The sequence below is a fragment of the Myotis myotis genome, unplaced genomic scaffold, assembly GCF_014108235.1.
Source record: "Myotis myotis isolate mMyoMyo1 unplaced genomic scaffold, mMyoMyo1.p scaffold_m19_p_6, whole genome shotgun sequence".
NCBI classification, from domain to species: Eukaryota; Metazoa; Chordata; class Mammalia; order Chiroptera; family Vespertilionidae; genus Myotis; species Myotis myotis.
The window spans coordinates 7933634-7958475 of NW_023416368.1; the positions used below are offsets into that span (position 1 = coordinate 7933634).

The window sequence follows — 24842 nt, forward strand, 5'->3', positions numbered from 1 at the left end:
ATTCGTTCCCTCCACGTGCCTCTCTCTCTCCCCACCACGGTCTTTCCACTTCTCCTCCCAGCCACATTCCTCTTGCCACCCAGCTAACCTTTGCTCTCCTTTACAAGAGCCCGCCCCCTTCCCTCTCCATCGTGCCAAGGTAGGACCCTGGCCCTCCGAGATGGATGGGTGTTCAAGACAGGATTCCTGCCAACAGCATGTCGTTTCAGATTCCCATGGACCCTTCCTTTCTGCCCCATCTGCCAGGTTTTCTCTTTGGCAGGCACAGATCCCCCTTTGACCAGGCCTCAAGACACATCCGATGAAAGAGGCCAGTCGAGGAGGTCAAGCTGTAGCCGTTGGCCCCCTCCCCAACCCTGACTCAGGAGCTCAGACCCTGCCCCCCTCCTCGCCTGTTCCTCATCTCTGAACCTCGGAGGCACACAGCTCAGGGGTGTGGAGAGAACTGGGAGATATCCGTGTAGGAGGTGGAATGCAGGCAGGCCGGGCTGTTGAGCTGGCATCTGGACATCGAATTTTAGAGGGGATGTTAACAAGCTAGAGCAGCAGTTTCCAAAGGGCTCCCTAGTTAGTACTGAATCTTTTCTTATTTGGAATAAACTGAGAAACATAAGGCCAACTTGATGTTTTTCCATTGAGCAAAAATATTCTACTTAAAGGAAGGTCCTTTATTATAAATTCCTGGACTTTCTTATCCTGTTGTTAATGTTGTTATTAAAAAATACCCTCGCCCTAGCTGGTTTGGCTCAGTGGATAGAGTGTCGGCCTGTGGACTAAAGGGTCCCAGGTTTGATTCCGATCAAGGGCACATGCCCGGGTTGCGGGTTTGATCCCCAGTAGGAGGCATGTAGGAGGCAGCCAATCAATGATTCTCTCTCATCATTGATGTTTCTTTCTCTCCCTCTCCCTTCTCTGAAATCAATAAAAATATATTTTTTAAAAATATCTTTTATTTTATAAAGTGATGGCCACTGAAAGTAGAATATGTGTGAGTGTGATGTCTTAAATGTGTTTAATTATATGTGTAATTATTATATAATTGTAAATGCATGTTTCTATATAAATATGTATTATGTCTGACACAGAGAGAGAGGAAGAGAGAGATTGCCTTAATTGGCAAAATAAAAGCTCTTTAACCACTTAGCCTATGAAATCCAAAAGTCTGGGAATGACCAGCCTAGCTAGAGTGTTTCCAAAAATAAGCAACTGCAAACAGCAGCCAGGTTCTTAAAAGTGTAGGCCAGGGATGCAGGCAAACCCCCACTTCTAGCTGCAACCCTGACTTTTCGCCATCGGCAAATAACCTTTCTGAGCCTTGTTTTTCTCAAATGGAAAGCAGAGGCTACCGGTACCCTCTTACTGATCCTTGTGGGGGTGAGTGAATGGATGCCGTCACATGCTTAGCCTTGGGTCTGGCACAGGAGATACGCTGCCTTAGCAACGACTGCTGTCACTTTGCTACTACAATTAGTACTACTGCTGTTGCTATGGCCACCACTTTTATTAGGCATGGGGAGAGGTTAGAAACCATGCTAGAGGAGCTGGACCTACCTTTACCAGAGGTCCCTCCGTAAAGCTAAGTCAGTTTTTTGAAAGTTAAGGGTGAGAGAATAGGTTGGCGAACTAGACTAGCCACTTGCATGATGAATTGAGCCTGGAGGTGGCTCACCGCAAATGTATGGGGACTTGCAAATAAGGCTGCCCCTGCCCCTGCTGCCCTGGGGCACCCAGGCCAACCAGATAGATTGCCCAGGACTTCTCCTGCTGCATTTGCCTCATTCCCTTCTGCGATGCAATGAAGCTGAGGCATCAAAGTCAGTGAGGCGAGACTCTATGGTTGGTGGGGAGAACTTTAGGGGAAACCTGCTCGCTCCTAAAGGCAACAAAGCCGGCGCTCAGGGTCCTGTGTGGCAACTCAAAGGTCTTTCAAGCCGCTGAAATGCTTCGCCTCGGCAGGGAGAGAAGCCCAGCAGGCGGGGGAGGCTGACAGATGAGAAACACGGGAGCGGAGAGTGAAACTGCAGGCTGCACCCCAGGATGACTGGGAAGTGTCTGATTTATCATCCCAAAGTCAGCCGAATGTGACTTCTTCTCCTTCTGCCGCCTCGTGTTCACAGCCACCTCCACAACCCATCCTTCTCCCTCTCCCTCGGGATGCTTGGCACCAAGTCAGACTTTGTGCTCCCGACTCTCGATTCTTAGCTGGTAGTGATGCTCTTAACCTTGGGAGGGGTTCCGTGCTCGCCAACCTTTTGGGTTGGGAGGAGCTCCTCTCGTGCAAGGCCATCTGGCAGCCTCTTTTAGGTTCTTTTCAGAGGCAGAGCAGCTCGGAGGAGTGTGTGCTGGTCTCCCCCCACAGCAGAACCAGTTCCTCTAAAAATAGCTCTCTTCCTCAGAGCCCGCAGTGAGACGGTTCACAGCAAACGTTCCTCATTCCTCAAAACGGAGGAGCTCCTGGCTGGCCGTTCCTGCTGCTCCCGCTCACTTCTCTGACCAGCTCCAGCCCCTGGCAGAGACAGTTCTGGGGAGAGCCCGATCCCCCATGTTTCCTGTTCTGTCACCTTCAGCCCACCTCCTGTGTCCTCGGGGCTGAAGAGGGGCCATCTGCACCCGGAGCCCCATCTTCTTCCACTTCTGCTCCATACCCCACAGTGTCCGCCAGTGCCTTGGGCCTTCGCTAGGACAGGGCAGTGTGTCTGGTGGGAAAAGACTGTGGTGGGCTTTGGGGTCAATTATAAGTGAAAGCATCTGGGGGGAAGCCGCCCCACTCTCCATCTAGCCTCACCTCAACCCCGGTGTCCTTCTGGGCGGGGAGACAGCTGCTTCACAAAAGCAAATATCCCCTCCCCCATGACCATGTCTGCAGGGGATTTAAAAAGAGAGAAAGAACTGAACAACAGAAACAGAAAAGCAGCCAACAGAACAAAAAGGCTGAAGGGCTCTGGAAATCGCTGACACCAGTGATTCTCCTAATGTTCTGAGAGCCCCAGGTTTCTGGGGGTCTGCCACGGGAAGAGGGTGGGGGTGGGGGGGCAGGAGGAAAAGGGGAAGCCGATCAGGCAGCAGAATAACGCAGAGCCTTGGGATAAACAGTCCTGGGTGCGAATTCCGGCTCCACCTCTTATTTGGGGCACGTTTCTCTAACATCTCCTGCCTCACCCAATTCCCCCCTTTGAAAAATGGAGCTCATGGTATCTGCTAGAGATTTTCTATGAAGATTAAATAACACCATGTAGAAAGTAGCACAGTGTTTGGGATCTAAATGAGATCTAAAAAGAAAAAATTTATGGGCATGTATACATATAGCCCATGATAGAATGATTAGGCTCAAGTTCCCACACTATTTATTCTTCATTCATTTTTTCTAAGATGAAAAAAAAATGTCCCCTGCTGGAGGCCTCTGAGCATGTGCATATAGTAGGAGCAGACTCGGCTCTGCGTCGGTCCCCCTGTTCCCGCCGGTGACGCCAGGTGTTCTGCAGAGCAGCTTAGCAACGGCTCAGGCCACAGATGCCTGCATCCTCATCGCTGCTGTTACCAAGCATACACACTCGGTGGGGATGTCAGGACTCACTGCTGGTCTGCAGAACCACCAGGAGCAGAGGTAGAGAAAGGGAGAGGCCAGCAACATGACCTTGACGCGACCTCCCCTCAGCCCTATTCCAGGCCCAGAGGAGCAATGTTGCCTTTCTCCGACGGCCCAGGGTGACCTTGGGGAAGGACACACATGGAATTTCCTTCCTTTAGCAGGACCTGGACATCGAGCAAGAGTTCCCAAGTCCAGGGAATACTAGAGATGGAAAGACTAGAACCACTGCAAGCTCTCACGAAGGTGGCTTCTGGGAGTGGGCAGTGTAGCTCAGGGTGAAGAATGCAGGCATTGGCACCAGGCCACTCTAGGTTCCATGCAGGCTCTGCCATTTACCAGCAGCTTGGCATCAGGCAAACTGGCCTCTTTGTACCACGATTTCTTCATCCATAAATGGGTGTATTAATAATGCCATCGCCTTGCTGGGTTGTGGAAAGAATGAAATGAGCCCACGTGTGGCGAGCACAGTGTCTGACAGAAGAAGGCCTCAGTAGAGGGTGGATGTTCGTCGTCCGCACGGCCTCAACCACTTCACCACCAGGGGTCCAGCCCAGCTCCGGGCCCTCTCTGCCAGGTGGCTGGCGGCCCCAGGCAGGCTCCCTGGCATGGTGTTGACTTACGTGTGGCTAGAAATATATTGTGTTCAGTGGTGAGTTTGCAAGTGACAGATCATTAAGGCAGCACCAAGTAACTAGGGCAAATCGATGCAGACGGTGCACGGCTGAAACCCCCGTCGGGTGTTCCCGGCGTTTTACTGGGTGGAAGAGGCTCGGGTGTTTGATCTGTGTTTGTTTTTATGCCGGTTCTACCAGATCGGCTGGCAGCCTGAAGGGTGTTTGCCAGACAAAGAAAGACACACGTGCCAGTTAAGTGAGACCTAAAACAGCTATTGGCTTCAGACGCAACCCTGAGTGTGCCGGGTTTTGCTGGTGTTAATGCTGCCTTTGTCCTCCGCTCTGAGTTTGTGTCGCTGGGAGTACGCATCTGTGCACGCTTGCTGCCGGCTGTACGGCTGGGCTCTGCGTAACCACCACCGGGGTACCTGCCGCATAGAGGCGGGTGTGCACACAGCCTTGCCCCCTGATGAAGGGCCGTTGCCCCGGGGATGGGCACGGGCAGTGACTGAAAGAATGGAGAGGCCTCAGCTCCAAGGGCCTTCGGCACAGCTCAGTGATGGAGACGCGGCTCTCGAGCCGGTGAAACGGAGTGTGCGTCCCGCCGTAGCTCTTCCCGGCTCCATGAATCTGGACAAGGGACTTACCATCTCCAAGCCTCAGTTTCCTCCTGTTTGAAGTGGACATGGCAGTAGTGCGTAGGGTCCGCCTCCTAGAGGGTAATTGTTGTTAGACAAGCCTTGTTGAACTCAGCCTAATGCCTGACTTCTAAGCACTTATGCTGCTATTATGGCTACCCTGGCCTTTACATTGAAGTAGCTGACTATTCACAGCTACCCACCCCTCCCCGAGACAAACTCTGATGCCGCTGGGGCGACGTTAACCTGCGACTCCTGGCCTTGGCATCTCAGTGGAGTTGGGTGCCCAGCCAGCACCCACAGCAGCACCCGCAGCGGTAACAGCAGAGAAAAGACCCTCCCCAGAGTGCGAGTCCTGAGAGTAGGGGGGGCACAGCCACGCCCCTGCAGGTTAACAGGCTCAGATCAGAACTCTTTGTTCTTTGTTCAAAAATCACACCTTTGCACTCTGTTTGCATATGTTGTACACATTCAGATCGCTCTTCCCTCTTCCCTCATCTCCCACGGCCTTTGCACAAAATACCTGCTGCTGCAGAAGCTGTGTGGCGTCTCAGAAGGGGCCCTGGCCTCCTAACCCCTCAGACTTTCCGGTGACTTCAGGCCTCAGTTTCCCCTTTTCCTAGACGATGGAGGGGCAGTGTGATCAGTGGGCAGGAGCAGAGGCGTGTCAGTGCTGCCCCCCACCGGCTCCGTCACTTCGGACAGATGGTTCCCTCTTGGCTTTACTTCCCTCATTCACAAAACAGGGCCCAACCGCTTGCCTGGGCAGAGTAAGGATGAAAAGAGACAATGGACATAAATCAACTCCACTCCATGCTAAACAACAGCTCTTCCTGGATGGTAGCAATGAAGCTCGGTTCCGTGATGGACCGTCTTGAGCTGGATTAAACACCAGCTGATTCAACCCCTGGGGGGCAGGTGTCCCCTCCTGTTCACAGACTTGTCCCTCCCTCAGCCTTGCACCTCCCCTAAGTGGAGGTACGTGATTAAGAACCGCACGCCCTGCGCTGACCTGACTTGTACGGGCTCTTGGCCCCCAGCCAGGAGCAGCGGGTCGTGTCATCTTGCCAAGCTGAGAGGCAGTGGCTCCCTCCTGAGGCACCATCAGCCTCAATCCCTCGCCTGAGTGGCAGGGGAATCTCAGGATTCCTGGAGAGCAGTTGCCACCTGCCTGGCGGCCCCAGAGACCCACAGAGCTGCTGTCTGAGCTGAGAAAACCCTGCTGACCTCTGTTTATCTGGAGAACGCCAATGTCCTTGGAACTGCTCAGCCAAGGCGGCCTGCCTGAGAGGCCTAGGTGGGTGGCTGTGAGACCAGGCCTCTGAGACCTTGTGGTATCTCTGTGGCTCACTGTGAGCCAGCCAGGTCCTGCCCAGCCAGCCTGCGCCCACGTGCCCCACGGCGCACACTCCCCGCCCCTCCAGCGGCCGCAAAGGCTTTCTCAGCAGACCGTGCAGTCTCGTCTGCACACTCTTCACCCGGCAGCCTGGAATGATCTGTCCCGATGCTCCCCCTCTGCTCCCCCCACCCCTCCTTCTCCCCTGCCTCCCCCTCCCTCTGGCCTGGGGAGTGATTTGTCGGTGTTATGGGTCGGCCTGACAAACCCTTCCCCATTAGCAGCCGAGATGTTGTTTGAAATGGGAAAATTGCTGGCAAACTGCTCCATTAGCCGTTCCAGTAACAGATACTCTGTTCCCCAATGAAGATGAGATCGCAGAGGCACAAATTAATACGACTGTCCCCCCACTCTGCCGCGGGGATTACTCTTCAAGATGAATAGGTTCGTCCCAGCCAGGAGTGTGCAGCCCCCAGACATGGCCTCAGAGGGAGCCGGTTCCTCCTGTGGCTTCCTCTTACCCCTCCCTCCCCCCCCGCCCCCACACACACACACACACCTTTCCTTGTGTCTTCCAGCTGAGGTTTGGGGAGCCTCCATGCCGAATGAGGAGGTGATGATAAGATCCGCACCTCGGAGACAAGGGAGATGGATGAGGGGAGAGGCTGCGTCCTCAGCCTGGACCGGGCCATCATTCATCAGCTCTAATAGGGGCCGCCTCCCGCCCAGGCCCTTTCCCACCACACCTGTTCCTGGTGACAGGAAGTCATTTGAGAGACAAAAGAATAAAGAATGGAAGTGAGCGCTCGCTCCCCACAGTCCCTTCTCTTCCACGGAAGCTCTGGGCCCTGGGCCTGCAGCAGCTCTCATCTTCCCAGGGTAATAGGAGAGGACGCTTTTCAGGGGAGTCTGTAAGATGTGAGAGCCCTGGATTCGAGCAGCAGCCCAGGGCAGTGAGAGGTCCAGCCAGCTCCCCTGACGTCTCCAGGACGTCGGGGAGCCAGCTTGATGAATGTCAGGCAGGAGTTAAAGATGGGAGGCCTCTTTCTCCACAGATTAGAACAGCCAATTGAAAAACCCAGGAATAGCCCGGCCAGTGTGGCTCAGTGGTTGAGCATCAACCTATGAACCAGGAGGTCACGGTTCAATTCGTGGTCAGGGCACATGCCCAGGTTGTAGGCTCCATCCCCAGTAGGGGGCGTGCAGGAGGCAGCTGATGGATGATTTTCTCTCATCATTGATGTTTCTATCTCTCTCTCCCTCTCTCTTCCTCTTTGAAATCAATAAAGATATATTGTTTTTTAAAAAGCAGAAATAAATAGAGTCATTAGGCTATTCACCTGAAACTAACATAATGTTATATGTCAATTATTCCTAAAAGAAAAAGAAAAGAAAAGAAACCCAGACGTGAAGTCAGCCACTGTCGTGTGTGCCTGTCCAGGACCCCACAGCAGGGTGGCAGTTCTATGAGAACAGTGACACACTTCCACCAAGCGGGGCTGGCCTGGTCCTTCGCTTTCTACTCTTCTCTCTCCCCTGACTTCCCCGAGCTCTATCTGTTACCCTCAGAGCTTTCTTCTGAAGAAGCTGCTGCCTCAGGAGCCAGCTTACAATGAGCAGGAACCCATCCTCGGGGGATGTCACCTCTTCTAGCCCCAGGCGGGTGCTCCATGCAGCAGAACACCCGTCTCTGGCTTCTGCACGGTGCCTGCCTGGCCTCCTGGACCCAGAATGTGCACCACCTGGTGGGAGAGACCCTCCTGCCCTCAGAGCCCTCAGCGACCCCGGGTGAAGGGCGGACGGTTAATTGACTCTCCTCTGCTCTGTTTCCCAGACGCCTGGAGCAGAACTCCATTAAATCCATCCCTGCCGGAGCCTTCACCCCGTACAAGAAGCTGAAGCGAATGTGAGTCTCCCCCCTGACACAAACGAGCCCACGCGTGTTCAGTTTGGGGGTAGCTCTGGTGGGCAGCCTGCTCAGGTGACAGGCTGTGTCAGGTTTCCCCGGGCAGTGCCCTAAGCCTGGGAGCTAAGGTTCAGCAGTGCTGCGTTCCGACGGTAGGTAAAAGGGTCTTGACACCCACACACCTGGTTGGACAGCGAGGGCCGCTCCAACGAGAGCAAAGGAAATGGTCTGGGTGGGGGTGGAGCTCCTTTGGCCTAAAAACGCCGTCACCTTTCCTATCGCTCTCCGGCTTTGCAATGTGGACCTAGCATAGGAGCTTCTATGGACGGTGGCAGTGGCCGTGTCATTCTGCAGCACTGTCACCAGCGTTGCTACCACCACACACAGCCACTCAACAAACACCCGCTGGGGGTGAGGAGCTGGGTTAGAGTCTGTGGTTGGGGCGTGAACTGAGGTGGTCTTGCTCTCGTGGGGCCTCCGTGTCTGTGAGAGAGCACAGACATTAACCTCAGCCCTGGAAATTGCTACACACAGAAAGTAAAACAAGGGAAGGGAAGGCACAGACAGTGATGGTGGGTGGGCTTCAGGGGGGTTTGTCCTGAAGGCCAATATGTGCAGGTCGCCGAGTAGAGGAAGTGAGTCATGCCAGGCTCGGGGGAAGGATGCGTAAAAGGCCGTGGGCAGTGTGCATGGGTGTTAGTGCAAGGGAATGTGGATGGGGGAGTGTGCAAGGGGAGTGTGCAATGGGGATTGTGCATGGAGAGTGTGCGTGTGGAATGTGCAAGGGGAGTGTGCATGTGGAGTGAGTGAAGAATGAAGTGGGTGTCGGAGAGGCGGGTAAGGCCTAGATCAGTGATGGCGAACCTATGACATGCGAACTCATTTTTTTGGTTGATTTTTCTTTGTTAAATGGCATTTAAATATATAAAGTAAGTATCAAAAATATAAGTCTTTGTTTTACTATGGTTGCAAATATCAAAAAATTTCTATATGTGACACGGCACCAGAGTTAAGTTAGGGTTTTTCAAAATGCTAACACGCCGAGCTCAAAAGGTTCGCCATCACTGGCCTAGATCCCATGGACCCTTCCAGTGGTTCTCAACCTTCTGGCCCTTTAAATACAGTTCCTCATGTTGTGACCCAACCATGAAATTATTTTCGTTGCTACTTCATAACTGTAATGTTGCTACTGTAATGAATCATCATGTAAATATCTGATATGCAGGATGGTCTTAGGCGACCCCTGTGAAAGGGTCGTTCGACTGCCAAAGGGGTCACGACCCACAGGTTGAGAACCGCTGCTTTAGACTATGGTAAGACCTTTCTATTCTTTCTAAGTGAGGTTAGAAGGGTTTTATCCTCCAGCTCTATGACATGCCCGTGATTACCCACCATCGCCGTGACCACCTTAACCAACATCACTGCCACCACGACAGGCTCAACGCCTGGTGCACCAGACCTTTGCCCCTTCCCTCCCACAGCAGCACAGAGAGCACGATCGCCCTCCTCCCGCTGTTGAGGCAACGTCGGCACCGCCCTCCCCATCACATGGCCCCGTGAGCACTGCTCTGTGAGCCACCAGACCTGGGCCCTCTGCAGGGGCTAGTAGGGTTCAGAAATGGCCCATCCATCCCCGTCATAGCTAAGAATCTGGGGAGGGGGACAGGCGACGCCGTTCCCTCTTCCAGGCTAAGAAATCATTATTACGGCTCAGCCATCACAGCGCCGTTTCCACTGCACTTACTCCCGCTGACCCCACAGAGCGAGGAGAGAGGCAGGGGATGTGCATGGATTGGCTGTGCCCTTCCACTCAGGGCTGAAGCATCCATTTCCCTGGAGGACGAGGCCCACGTTAAAGAGGTTAAGTGCCCGCTGACTCCTTTTATGTCAAAAATAAACACCCGGCGAAGCGGTGGCACTAATAGGCTTCAGCCTCAGATCTCAGGAAGCCAACTCCTCATCTCCCTGGAAATCCAAACCAAGCAGGCTCTTCTCCTGGTGCAATTCCAGGAGTGGAAGCCGGCCTAATGAGGCAGCCCTCGCACGCTCTCCCCTCCCCTTGGCAGCATTCCTGCCGGAGGAGCTGGATAAATATAGGCCTTAATATTTAAAACCCTGGCCCATTAATCTCCTGGCTCCCTGCCTCCCCAGCTCGCTCTCCATAACTACCCCCCCCAATTCATTTTTAAAGCCCAGCTTGATTATGCAGCCAGTTAGTAATTTCAGTGACAAATGACAAGTTCAGTCCCTGCCCCAGCCTATATCTCTTGCATGATTTAAGTTCCTGCTCTACTTTTTGGTGAAGTCCAGGTAATTTAGAGCTTGGCTGTATGTTACTGCCCTGTCTTCCTCCTGTTAGACGTGCCATGATCTGTGTATGCAAACTTCAGAAGGCCTTCTCAGCCACGGCCTGGGAAGGGACTCTAACTTTCGATCACTCTCATTGAGGCCCCTTCTTCCCCAAGGGAATGGTGGTAGGGAAGAGAGACTGCTTAGCATTTCTCTAACAGAAGTCCAGAAACTCCTGCTGACATGCGATGGCTTGGGGGAAGCAGGGCGCCTGGTGAGGACGGATTTTAAAACCCTAAGCGTGGATTCCTCCTAGGTGTGCGTGGCAAGTTTGTCTCTATGACCCAACAAACCCAGGTTTCCCCTCAACCGCATCCTTCTCTTATCTCTAATAATAAGACGACGGTGAAGAATTCTGCCTGAATGAGGGGCTTTGTTCCCACCCATCTCTAGTGGTCAGCTTAGTGTAGCAGCATTTCCAGGTAAAAACCTGTATCCAGGTAGAGAAGCCATCTTTAGAGAAAGTTAGAGGCGTCGGAGAGGACCCCGGGCTTACGGGGTTGGGTAGCTGGTGGCCCTGACCCTGGGGACACACCTGTGCTGCTCGGCCAGGGCGGTGCTGAGCTCTCCATTTGCACCATCTCAGGCAGAGCAGCGTCCCACGGGCTCCAGCTTGCCTGTCACACACCTTTCTTTCCCACTGACCCCTGTCGGCCCTGGAATCGGCTACTTCGGTCCCAAACTGCCTGGGAAGGCCACGCTCTCTCAGCCTTTGCGTTTATAAGTCCCAGGAGACTGGGTGGGTCTGAGACTGACCAGATTCTAGGACCCTGTGGCCTAAGGTCTGACTCAGGGGCCACCTGCATGGACAGCACCTGGGAATTTGTAACATATGCAGATTTCTTACCCCAACTCCCCAGCCAACCCAGTCAGACTCTGCCTTTTAATAAACGCACCCGTGACGTTTTTGAGGTTGAGGACCACCGGTCGAGAGTGACCCAGACACCCAGAGTCTGCTCTGGGGCCACCCTGGGTGGGTTGGGAGGGGCTGAGCACGGAGACAGGTGGGTACCCTCAGCCGTTCCAGCTGCCTTCCTATCCAGCACCACTGTGAGCCACTCCATTGCAGTGAGAGCAAGGCTCCTCCAGGTGCCAACTCTGAGCCTGAACAGCCGCATCCGGCCACTCCCGATCCCCGCTTCCTCACCCCCCAGGGCTGCCGCTTCCTTCCCGCAGAGTTAGGATGAGGACGAAGTGACCACAGGGTCAGTTCCCACCTGGACTATTCCTTGTCCCCACCACCTCCAAAACCACGAGACACGCACCTAGTGCAGCAGAGGCTGGGACCAAGTCTCATTGGGGACTGGAACCCAGGTGGCCCTCACCAGGCTAACACAAGGCTTCCCCACTGGCCACAGAACTCCTCTGCATGCTAGACGTCCGAGCACCTCAGGGGCACGTCTAGCATCAGGAGAAACAACAGCAATGAAACAGTTGCTCTCAGACTTGAACGCAGACCTTGTGTGCTCGCCTGAAATTCCTTGCCAGGCAGCGGTGCTGAAGGTGAGCAAGCTTAGGATAATCCGGGCATTTGCTTGTTAAGACCCTTAGACAAAAATGGAGCGCCGGAGGAAAGCCGGGGTAAGCCGGCGAGCTCGCAGGCACAATCTGTGGATTTGTCAGAGGCCGTCTCGGCAGCTAAAGAGATAAGCCCTCAGCGCTGCCCAAGACACCTGACCCGTGAAGTGTCTTTCAACCTGCAGGCCTTGGAGACAGGGAGGGAAGGGGAAGGAGCGAGGCCGGCGAGGGGGCGGCAAGGCTCTGAGGATGTTGGAGGGAGAGAAGCAGGGCAGGATGTGCAGGAGGCAGTAGCTCAGGAATCCGCCTCAATGTGCTTTCTTCTTCCTATTCCATCTCCTCCTCGTTGACCCGCCAAGACCCCAGCTAGCCCTCTTCTGCACAAGAGCAAGGACCTATTGATTCGTTTTGTTAGAGGGGAAGAGCGGGAGTGGTTCCTTGTCGCTGAGATTGGAGCATCTCCCTGTCCAGCGATGGGGGCCTGAGGCCATCCCAGAGCCAGTGACCTGAGAGACAGTCTTCCTCCGTGAAGAGCCATTAGCAAGAGCTCGAGGCCGGTGCACAGAGGTCACTGGGATGCGCAGAGGTCGCTGGGATGCACAGAGGTCCCTGGGATGCTCAGAGGTCGCTGGGATGCGCAGAGGTCGCTGGGATGCGCAGAGGTCGCTGGGATGCGCAGAGGTCGCTGGGATGTGCAGAGGTCGCTGGGATGCACAGAGGTCCCTGGGATGCTCAGAGGTTGCTGGGATGGGCAGAGGTCGCTGGGATGCGCAGAGGTCGCTGGGATGTGCAGAGGTCGCTGGGATGCACAGAGGTCCCTGGGATGCGCAGAGGTCGCTGGGATGCGCAGAGGTCGCTGGGATGTGCAGAGGTCACTGGGGTGCACAGAGGTCGCTGGGATGCTCAGAGGTCCCTGGGATGCTGGAACACAGCAGCCTCCTGCTCTGAGGAGGCCCCAAAGCCCCTCCACCAGCCAGGCCAGGCCAGCTGCCTTCTCACACAGCCTGCCTCTCGCTCACAGTGTCACAAAGCCTGGACGTCATGGGCCTGGGGCTGCTCCTGTGCAGGGAGCACTGCCTGCGCCAAGTCCAGGTCTCAGCGCCGTCTTGTGGGACCCTCTTGATGAGGTACCCACACGGCTGGAGGATGCCCTGAGCCAAGTGAAGCCTCAAGTCCTGCTCAGAGCCTCGCAGGTCAAGGAGGAAATGTCACTGGGGAAGTGAAATGACTCAGGACTTTTGGGGAGAAAAATGAGCGTTTGCTGAGGCGTGAGGTAGGACGGGCCACTTAGAGGACGCCTGGCCTGTGTTTGGGTGGGGCTGGTTCTGCTTCATTTGTGCTGTCGTTGTCGGCAGTGTGACCTGGGCAAGGCCCTGATTTGACTGGGCGCAGTTTCCCACCTGCCAAAGGAGGGCTTGCATGTGCAAAGCCCATCAAGGGCAGGTGCCAGGGGTGGGCGTGCTTTGAAGTCAGGAGAGTGAGATGCACGCAGTACATTCCGAATATTTTGACCTGAATGGTCTTGAAGCCCTTCTCTTGCACTCTGATTAAATAAATTGGTTGGGGAATTAGTTCTCACCGTTTTGATACCTGAAATGCTTGATTTGCATGTAGGAATGGCCGTTAGACCTCTGAGCCACGTTCTCAGACTCTCACGTTCATGTTTTTAGAGACATCAGCAAGAACCAGATATCGGACATCGCTCCCGATGCCTTCCAGGGTCTGAAATCGCTCACGTCACTGTAAGTGGGGAGTAGTTGCCAGGGACTGGGGGAGGGGCTGGGGGGGAAATACATCCATCGTTTTCAGGAGGCTTTGTCAAGGCTTTATGTTCCCTTACACACTTGTGGCAGCCTGGTAAGGGACACAAATATTTCTTCAGGGGAAATTGATCTTGGGGAATATTTCTACAACCCAGATGCATTATTTCTATCGATTAACTGCCTGGCAGCCTTCCCAGTTATTGGCTTTTAATTCCAATGCATCTTCTACTCTAACCACGCTCCCCCTCCCACCCCGCAGGCCTGGGCCGTGCTCTCCGGGGAGGTGGGGTGAGGCTTGGAACAGATGTTTATAACCGATGTTTATTACCCATTGCCCCACGAATGCGGCCTGGTCCAGGGAGGAGCTCATGTTCTTCCCCTGGTTTTCAGACTCTTTCTCCAAACCAGCTCATGGTGTTGGAGGAAGCATCAGCCCCACCCTACAAGTCCTTCCTTCCTCCGCTTGGGAGCCCTAGGGCTGCCCACTGGGTGGAACAGAAGACCTGCCTGTCCTGGGCTCAGAAACCCCCACTCCCACCCTACCCCTGGGCAGGAAGGGGCGGGGCTTTGTCCTGACTGTCAGTGACTCACCCTTGGGCACAGGGGACAGTGATACCTTCCTGCCCGAAGCACACCCGGTGACAGTGGTCACAGCAACTAGAACAACCGGCAGCTTTTATTGAGCGCCTGCTGCGTACCAGGCGCTGTGCTAGGAGCCCTGCCGTTCCCTCCTCACAGCACCCTCTAAGACAGACTCCGTCCGAGCTCCACATAGACTGGGGGTTTTATCGTTTCAATCCTGGCTGGATCTCTGACACGTAGTTATGGTACAAAAGAAACCTCGGTGGATAGACACATGTAATTCATCCAAAGTCCTCCGTAACCAGCGGCAGCGGCTGGATTCGACCCCAGAATCCACGATCCTCATGCTCTGCTGCCGCGGGGTGAGGTGAAAAGTAAACAGTGGGACACAGCAAAGGCATAACCGGTCGGTATTGCTTTTGTCCTTGGTGGCCGCCCACCGGGCAGGAGTGTGGCGGCTCAGAGGCCGGTGCCCACGCTCTGCCTCTTTGCTTCATTAGCCAGTGGGCAGGTAAGAAGCTACACAGCTCCCCCCCTGGTCCCACCCCACCAAGAATGCGGGAGGTCAAGGAGGTGTCTCCATGCATCCGTGGCCTTGCTGCTCGCAGAGAAAATTAGCTTCATTTATCAGGTAGGACATCTGGCTGGGATATCAGACAGGACTGCGTGTGAGATTTGCATCTGATGACCACAGAGGAGACGAGAGAGTGGCCATGTGCCCCCAGGATCCCAGCCCTGCCCCACCGGCCTGGTCCCCTGGTCCGGTTTCCCCCTGCCAGGATGTGGGAATAGTCTGAAGACAGCGAGATGCTTCGGTCCTGCAGGAAAAGAAATTCAAAATATGGTTGCCGGACTTGAAATTGGCCTGCCGCTGGCCGATTCGGAACTGTATCGGGGCCCTGTTTAAGGGAAGTGCCCCCCACCCTCACCCCCAGTTTATACATTCACCCCTCAGTGTCACCCTCTGTGCTGAGGAGCAGTGTGGGGACTGAGAATGGCAGTGACCTGGACAGGCAAGACCCGGGCCTCGTGGGCTTTCAACACTAACACTCGGTCCAAGCTCAGAGTGGCCACGGGAAAGGGCCGGAAAGCCTCCACGCATCCCTGTCCATTCAGTCCTTCAGCATTGATTGTGCTGGATGCCTGGCCCGTCCTCAGCTCTAGGGCCCAGTCTGGCTGCATGGTGTCACCACAGCCTGTCTTCAAGGGCTGGTGGGGAGGCCCGGAATGTTTCTACAGTAAATAAGTACGACGGGAGGGGGGGGGGGGGGCGGGGAGCAGGTTTACAGCTGTGAGTATGCAAAACACAGTTTATTCTTGTATTATTATTGGTTATGTTCTATACGAACAACTATAAACCTACTTTCGCCCCACCCTATATATCGGTAATATAACATGATATAATGAGAAGAGGAAAAGCAGTAAAAATAGGGTGACAGGTAGTGAGAAGCAGTAATCAAAATACTCAGGAGACCCTTCCCAGGGAAGAGAAGGCGGGGCCAAGCTGCAGGGTGTGGAGATGGCAGCAGGAAGAGTCCGCACCCAGATGCCACCTGGGGACCCACAGCCCCGTCCACCTGCAGGGTGTGCTCGGACCCACTAGGCTGGGGGAGGTCCCCCAGGAGGCAGGATGGATGATGTGGGGCCCCCTGCCCAGACCCCTGGTCCCGCCGCCCGCCAGCTCTGCCGTGCGGAAGCTGGGGCGTCGGGACGAGCAGGCAGTGACATTACGGCACTGGGCACAGTGCGCGGCGGGACGTTAATATAAATTAGAATGTGAGCCTGAGCCATCATGCTGGCTTTTATTTAGTCATTCATTTGTTGAAACATTCGTGAGATACACCCAGGGGCCAAGCGAGACGCTCACTCTTCACTCCTGGTGGCGTCTAGAAAACGGGTTTTGGTTGCTCTCTCCCATTTACCATCTCCTCATCCTCACATTTTACCTCCTCAAAGATACACAGCAGCCTGGATGGGGGTGAACTGTGTTCATTCAGGGCGCTTCAGGGCCCATAGGGAATTAAAACACACGCACACCAAACCCTCCTCAGCTAAGTTCCCTCCATCTCAGAGGAGGCCGGGCCCGAGAGGCAGCACGTCTATGCCGTGGGTGAGGCAGAGAGAGGCCGAGGGTCTTCGTGCCTGGGCCGAGGGCCAGCGGGAGCCACGGGGCACCGGCCGGAGTGGAAGACCCAGCAGCCTTCCTCCCAGCTTCCCAAGTCACCAGAGACCATCCCGTGCCTGGACACCCAGCGTGAGGGGTGAAAGAACCCGGCGTCCTGGGTTCTGGGGGCTCAGAGGACAGGAGGAGGGCGGAGTGCAGAAGCCGCCATCCCGCCGAGCTCACAGTTCCTTGCCCCCCCTTTTTCCTGAGAGCCAGTCCCTGACTCAGCAGCCTCTGAGCCAGCTGGGCGGGACCCCACACAGCCAGAGGCCTGTCCAGATGGATGATGGGAGGACTCCGCTCAGGATTCCCAGGATGCGATGGGAGACTGAAAGGAAATGGCCTGTGGGCTGGGCTCAGCCTGATCAATACTGAAGGGGAGCAGACACAGGGCCAGCCAGCCTCCCCCACATCGCATTTATTGCCGGGGTGTGAGTCACATTGGCAGGTCCAGGCGGCACCACAAAGGGACAGCTTCTTCCCACTGGGGGCCGCTTACTGGGCTGGGCTGGGCTGGGCTGCCCAGGAGCGAAAGCGTAGAGCCCATTTCTCCTCGCCTCCCGGGCAGCCTGTGCCCCCAGCCCGGGTGGCACTTGCGGCCACCTCCCTGGTGACGAGAAGGGATGAGGCGGATGGGGAAGGGGACTCTGACAGCCCTTTCCCCCCAAGTGGCCGAGGTGGCGGCCTCCTACATGAGTGGGTCCCAGTGGCCACACATCCACGGTGACCGCCGCCTCTGCGTTCTTTTCCAGGGTGCTCTACGGGAACAAGATCACCGAGATTGCCAAGGGGCTGTTTGACGGGCTGGTGTCCCTGCAGCTGCTGTGAGTAGGAACTGGTTGCTGTGTGTGTGTCTGGGACCGTTGGCAGGCTCCGTCCTGCAAACCTGGAGCCTTGCTCCATAGTGCTCTTCTTGTGACTCTCCACCCACCAACAGGAAAAAATAAATCTGAGCTGTGCCCCTTACCTGCAGCACCTCCTTTTGTTAGAAGGAGGGCCAGGGAGTGGGCAGAGGAAGTCCAAGGTCAATGTGAACAAACCTACAGGTTACGGCTGGGAGCCTGGCCCAGGCATAGCACTCACCGTAGGCTGGGGGCTGGAGATTAGGCCCGAGCTGAATCCTACAAGGAGTAGGATCTTAGGGGCGTGTGCTAGGGACAGGGAACTAAAACATACACCAAACCCCAGTCCTGAAGCCACGGAGCTGCCGGCAGACATGTGACCTTGAGCAGGGGGGTGAGAGAATTAGAGAGGCGCCTAATCAGTCACCGATGTGACTCCATCTGGTAAGATATGGCCGAGAGGGACGTGTTTATTTAATTTAAGGAAGATTTGTTGCCTTGAATTTTGAGCTCTGGGATTATTTATTTGCTTGTATTTCATTCTGGTCATTTGCGCTTTCGTGTTTGAAGAAGCTACGTGAACTCTGATGTGGAGAGGTGAGGGGAGGAATTCAGCTCCTCCTGTACTTTAAGATTGTATGATGTGGGGGAGTTACCTCTGGTTTGTGAGGAGGTAGCTGTAGCATCTACATGTATATTCTGTGGGTGTGGGGGGCGGGTATGTGTGCATGTCCGTGCCCATGTTGGCTCCATGCACCACGATGCCTGCTGGGATCAGGAATCGCTCTCGAGTATCCTGTGAGCAACCTAGAGCATAAGGTGTAGAAACTTCGGGGAGCTCACGTGGCCCTGTGGCTCAGAAGGCTCCACCCTCTGACTAGCACGGGATGCATGCTCACCGAGGTGTGCATCTGAGTTCAAATGAGTACGTGCGTGTGTGAATGTGTTCGTGTGTATGTGTGTGTGCATATGTGTGTGTGTGTGTATTTGTGTGTCTTTTCTGCCCAGCTGGCATAGCTCAGTGGTTGAGTGTCGACCTATGAACCAGGAGGTCACGGTTCCATTCCCGGGAACCATGCAAGGACACATGCCCAGGTTGCCGGCTCAATCCCCAGTAGGAGGTGTGCAGGAGGCAGGCGATCAATGATATTCTCTCATCATTGATGTTTCTCTCTCTCCCTCTCCCTTCCTCTCTGAAAATCAATAATAATATATTTTCAAAAAATAAAATCAGCCCTAACTGGTTCGGCTTGTGGACTGAAAGGTCCCAGGTTCGATTCCGGTCAAGGACATGTACCTTGGTTGCGGGCACATCCCCAGTAGGAGGTGTGCAGGAGACAGCTGATCAATGTTTCTCTGTCATAGATGTTTCTAACTCTCTATCCCTCTCCCTTCCTCTCTGTAAAAAATCAATAAAATATCTTTTTAAATAAAATAAAATAAAATAAAATCACCTCCAAGCCACAGGCAGTGAGGAAGGGGAGGGGGACCTCCTGAGCGGAGCTGCAGTGTGAGGTTCCAGACCAGGGAGTCCAGCGAGTCTCCAGGGGGTGAGAGGCCAGGAGCGAGGATGGAGAGAGGGATGGCGGCAGCACGTCTTACAAGGTGGCACCCAAGACGCTTCCTGTAAGAGGAAGTGAGGCTGTGCCTCCAGCCCTTCCCTCCTCACTTCTTTGCTCCCTGCCTCCCGGTGTCCTTTAAGGCTCAGCCTGGGCAGATTCCTCTCGGACAACAGTGTGTGAGTCATGTCTCGAGGAGGTGCCAGCCAGCTTCCAGGCAGCACGTCCATCAGAGCAGCAGGCTGAGAGCAAGGGGAAGGCTGGCCTTCTCTCTGCGTCTCCCTCTGCTCTGTCTCGTGTCCTCCTCGCTGCGGGGCACGTTCATATTCAGAGGTCCCAGACCTCCGAGGGCCTGGGAGGCCGTTTGTTAGAAGGACAGGACAGGGCCCTGCGGAGCGCTGGGTGATTCACAGATGGTGTTCTCTGCTTGTGGCAAAGAAACTGGCTGCCACCATAAGGCCAGTTAACTGTAGCGATTATTCCCTTGAAAGAAGAGTAACCATAGCATCGGCCTCGAGGTGGATGGGGGGGATGTTGTGTTCCACGGGCTGGGGCTGGAGCAGGAGCCTTTCTGATGTCCTTTTACACTCTGGGTTTGGTGTGAGGAGGAAAATGCCCTTGCGTGTGTGAAGGAGCCGAGCACAGTACATGGCACGCGGCGAAGGTTCGATAAATGTGTGTTTTTAAAAGAGGAAATGTGTCCCAGCTTGGAGCTGCAGCAGTCAGGGGTTAATAGACTTGCAGGGCTTTGCGTGGGCCAAGCAGGCAACTCCATCTTCACATTATGATTTTAAGCAGATGGAGCTGAGTAGCTGGGAGAAAAGAAAAAGCATACGTGCGTGCGCGTACACACACACACACACACACACACACACACACGCCTAAGATTGACACAGCTCAGGCCGGCTGTTTGCAGAAAGGACCAGCAAGGGTCTCTGCCATGGGGTTTGGCCTGCTGAGTGTTGGAAGGAGGCCTGATTAGATCTAAGTTAGCGCTCAGCCCACTGGAGACTGGCTTTCTCCTCGTTAGACGGGGAGACGTTCTGATAAGACGGCTCTGATTAGAATGCCCTGGCAGTCGGTAATTTCCTCTCCTTGGACTCCCAGGCTCTTTGCGAAAGGTTTGTTTTTTCTTCTCTCTCTGTCGCTCCACTCATCACAAAGCCACGCCTTCCCCCATGGAGTGACCTTGGCTATTTCCCTTTGGGCACCTGTCCCAATGCTGCCAGTAAGAAAGTGGGTGCATGGTCATCGCTGTCCTGCCTGCCCTCCCCTCCCCCATTCTCTAAACGTTTCAGCCTTCCCACCAAACTTGCCAACCTGGGACGCACACACCTTCCTGCATCATTTTCAAAATAGCTGGTATGTCACCCTGTGCTTAACCCTGAACAGCGTCAGTTCCTGCAGACGTACACTGCACGAACACACATTCATCAGTTATTAGCAACGACCCTCATTATATTCAGGGGGTGCAGGGCAGCAGGTCATCTTCAAGCAGGGGGCTGGGGAGGGAGTCAGGTGCCCATCTGAACGAGGAGTGTGCTTAGAGACTGCCTCCAAAACTGCTGAGACCTGAGACATCTCAGAATCCAAGGGAGGACACTGGCACATGCCCCCAATACCAAGGACGGGAGCAGTTGGACAACCGGAGACATGACCTGTCCCAGGCTCCCTCCATCTCTTCCTCGCCGGAAGCAGGGGTATGCTCTAGCTCCTCTCCATCCCACTGCCCCCCAGGCTCCTGGGCTCCTGGGACTTCATGGAGTTGGTGATCCTGGGTGCACAGCCCGCGGAGTGACCCCCCACAATCCCTCACCTTGCAGCTCAAGGGTCAGTCCTCCCTCAAGCAAGAAAAGAGGTCACTTCCTCCTCTGATGGGCATCTGAAGGCTACGCTGTGGCCGCCCCTCCCCCTTCCCCTCCCTCGGGGAAAAGAGCACCATGTAGTGATTGCGTGGTGTGCGTAGAAAGGCCACTCACCTGGGGCCGGCCGTCACTGGAGGTGGACGCTCCTGTGGAACGCTGGCCACATCCAATGTGAAGCCTGCTCCAGGAGGTCTTAAACCAAACCAGACTGTCTTGGGGCTGGAATCAGTTAAGACAAGCCAGGCACCTGTTGTTTGATTTTCTTGGAAGGCAGACAAGACCATTTGAGGATCTCAGAGTTTGCCAAGCAACATGCCAATTACCGGGCAGCGAGCAAAACGTCACTCCCTACAGCTCACTTTCCCTCGCCAGCTGTTTCCCTGGTATCGCCGCTGCTGCTAATAAACGCGCTTGCTTTTACTGAATGCTTAATGTGCTCCGGGGCCTGTGCCCGGGAACGTCACGTGCACCATCCCATCGCATGGTTACAGAAATGATGGAAGCCCACTTTACAGATGGGGAAACTGAGGCACTGGAGGGTTGAGTGACCTGGCCATCGTCAGCATGTAAGTCTGATACCAGAATCCACGCCAGAGACTCCTGCTGCAGACCCAGGCACAGCAGGTCTGCAGAACTAGCTGGGGAAATCCGGGACAGGAATCCTCCCCGACTCCGCCCAGGAGGAAGGGGCTGCGGTCAGTTCCTCTTGCAATGGGTGCCTCATCTCCATGGAACGTGCTTTGGCTGGGGGTCGCCGCCCCACCGATGCTCCCCCTGAGCCCTGGGAGATGGCGTTCGAGGAGCTGCGGGTCCTTAAACTGGGGAGAGGGAGAGGCTGAGGATGCTCCCAGCAGTAGAGGCAGACATGCTCTCTGACTCATCCTGGAGGGGGGAGTTCTTCCCTCTGAGCACCGGAGCTTCCTAAGGAAAGCCCTTGGGGAGACTCAAGTCTGGGACCTTCCATGCTTGGTCACTGAGTGAATGGTGGACTCCTCTTAAAGGACTTACTAGTAACCAGGTAGCCATCAATAGGCAGGTTCCCTTCCCCCCTCCCCCACTTGCTGTTGGGGGGTGGAGGGACAAGCCTGTGGCACCAGGGGAGGTCCCTTGGTCTCCTGAGAACAGGTGAGGGCTCCCCCGCCCGGCTCTCCGGATCTCAGCTTCCCGCTGGTTGCCTTGGGGGAGCCCAGCTGTGTGCACCCTGCCCCCAGGGCCCCCCTGAGTCTGTGGAGCTGAAGGAGATCCTGTTTTTCAGACCGGCCACCCGATGGCATTGCTGCATTTGCAATTTCCCCTGCATCCGGCGTCACCATGACAACCAGTGGCCAGCAGTGCAGTCATTATCAGGAGAGATGTGGACAGTCCCCTCGCCGTTGTTGGACTAGGAGGGCTCCCCGTGTCCTCTAGTGAGCGTGTAGCATGACCTGGCCCAGAACACCCATGCACAGAGCAGAGGAGGTTCTGGGCAGGTCAGAGTCCTTCGATCTCACAGCACCAGGCATCACCAGGCTCCTCCCGGGTCAGGCCTCAGTAAGCTACCAAAGGTCAGAATAAATCCCCCATATTTCATAGGGGAAGGATGAGAGCATGTTTGTTCTAAGGCGGGAGAGTGGCTCTTACTACAATTAATGGGTAAAGAAATTCATGAGGGCAGAAGGTTAATAGTAGAGAAATTTTTTTAAAGATGAAGACAAATTAATGAGGGAGGTTTGACTCTCTATCCGGCAGCTTAATCAGGGGTCCAGAGGAGCTCCCCTAACAGATGCCCTCACTAACCATTTCTGCCAATGTGTGATGGTGCGGAATACTGCCCGGATACACAGAGGTCTGTGTGTAACCACAAAGAGCCTTTGTAAGAAAGTGTTCCATGCCCTGCGGTTGTGGGTGCCGTCTTTCCTCCCGTGTACCTGCATCTGAGTGTGTGTGAAGCAGCAAGTGACTCCTTAGCCTCAGTTAGGAACAGGGGCACCATGAAGCCCGCCCTGGCAGGAGCCTGGGCCCGCCCTTTGCCCCCCTTTCCTGGAGGGGCTTCCCTGTTCTCCGGGGAGGGGCTGCTGCACTCCTCCTTGGCACCAGCTTTCAGAGAAGGCCCCCCACTGCGGAGTTTGGAGTTTGCACTCGGCATTTCCACACAAGCTCCCTATCCCAGGAGGAGAGAGGCCACTGTCTCCCGTGGCCCACGGCACCTATGAGGATATGAACACCCGGGAAAGATAGCTCTGGGCCACTGAAGCCACATGTGGACCGCTGGCATTGCCACAGTGATTTGAATGCAAGTCATCCTTAAACCTGGCCCCAGATGTCTGTGTTTTCCTAGCCTAGCAGCCAAGGCTGTGGGCCCCAGGGGGATTAGCAATGAAAAGATCCGGCCCAGGGTAGTCGCTAAAAATGGGACCCCAGTGGTCTGCCCGGTGGCCTCTTTGGGAGACTGGGTGTGGTGGGTGCTTCTCGCTGATCAGGGTGGACCTCACTCCCCTCCTGTGGTCCATCTCCCTGTATTGCCTGGACCTGAGTGAGTGAAGTGCAAGCTGCGGAGATGAGCTCCTGGGAGCTTTCCTGCCCGGCCAGGCCCATCCCCCCGCGGGAGGAGGACAGGAGGCCAGGAGGCCTGGAGGCCGGAGCCCTCCTCAGTAGGACAGGCTGGTCCATGCCCCCCAGCTCCACGCCCCGGTCCCCAGCGGCTCCTGGTTCCTGCGTGGCTTTGCCTGCAGGCGCAGCTCCTGGAAAGGATTATCTCTCCGCAGCATGTTGTGTTGGTTAGTTGATGGGCTGAGCGTTAATCCCTCTTGACACGGAACATATGTGGATGCTGAAAGTGCTCCGAGAAGGGGCGGCGGGTGCCGGCAGAGCTACCCTGGGAAGTGAATTTAGGAGGTGGCGCCCTTCGCCTTCATCTCCTCTGTGAAGCCCAGCTCTTTTGGTTTGGTTCTGTGATGGACTCATTGCTAAGTGCTAGGAGTGGCTGGGAGGATGAGGCCCATGCCTCCCGGAGGCCCCCCGGGGATTCCCGGTCCCTTAGTGGGAGTGGGCTGAGCGTCAGGGGCCCGGTGGCCAGGAGTAAAGTCTGTGGGCTTAGGTGACATGGATCCAGCTCTCAATCTACCTACCGGTTGCTAATTGTGCAATTTAGGGCGAAGGCACTTGCGCTGTCTGAGTCCCAGGGGTGCCCTCTGTCAGGTGGAAGAGAACACTTACTTCATCGGGATGTGGGGAGCTTCGGGGAGTTAATATTGGACAGGCGCGTGGCGAGTGCCTGGCCACACATAGAACTTATTACCTGTTAGCTATGACCTGACATATCACCTGTTAGGTCCTGTGACCACAGATGCTCACCTGGCCTGATCCTTGCAGCACTCCTTCCCTTTTGTTTATATGACTTTGAGGTTCCCTTGGGTGCTGGGTCTGGGAGCAGGTGTCCCCACAGCACGGTTGGATCTGCCACTGGGGAAATAGTTATGAACACGACATGCCCCCAGCCCCCTGACTCTCTGGTTCCAACTGTAAGTCCATCAAGCTGGGAGCCAGTTGGGGCGTCCAAGTTCTGAGCTCGCATACCAGCAGCCTCTTGACCATGGCAAGCTGGAGCGCCCCTTCTTCCATAAGGGAGGCTGTCGTCTCTGCTTCATCGTTATCCCCTGGCCTGCCCAGAGGAGACTGAGAGCTCAGGAGAGGGGAGCACAGACGAGCACACCACCCCCCAAATCAGCATGTAGCCAGTGGTCCCTAAAGGCCACAGCCCTGCATGGTGCAGGGGTGAACCGTCAGTGAAGACCAGCCCCTCTGTGCCCACGGCTGTGTGCTGAGCAGCCCGTCTGCCAACGTGGTGCCAAGTCCTTCCTAAGGTGCCTCTACACAACCCAGAGGCCAGCAGCGTCACCTAGACCCAGCCAGACCCCGTCCACCTGAGGCGCGCCCAGTGCATTCCAGAGCCAGGCAAGAGCACCCCTCCCCAGGGACGGGAACCCCTTCCATCGGCCAGGAGGAGAGAATATGGATTGTACGTAGTGGGTCAGAGATGAGCTGTGGAGTCGAGTGGCTGGAGCTTCACTTACTGCTGGGGGGCCACCCTGACCCTCAGTTTCCTCATCGGCAAAATGAGGACATGCGGGTGAGAGGA

The 24842-nt window shown here is 55.3% G+C and overlaps 1 protein-coding gene across 1 annotated transcript in view; it reads left to right on the plus strand.

Moving 5' to 3' along the window:
• The window catches only part of SLIT3 (slit guidance ligand 3), a 533716-nt gene that overhangs the window by 446323 nt on the left and 62551 nt on the right, over positions 1-24842 (plus strand). Inside the window, exons 10-12 of the mRNA XM_036313891.1 lie at positions 8012-8083; positions 13621-13692; positions 17212-17283. Coding sequence (XP_036169784.1) covers positions 8012-8083; positions 13621-13692; positions 17212-17283 — 216 coding nt within the window. The remainder of the gene's footprint in view (positions 1-8011; positions 8084-13620; positions 13693-17211; positions 17284-24842) is intronic.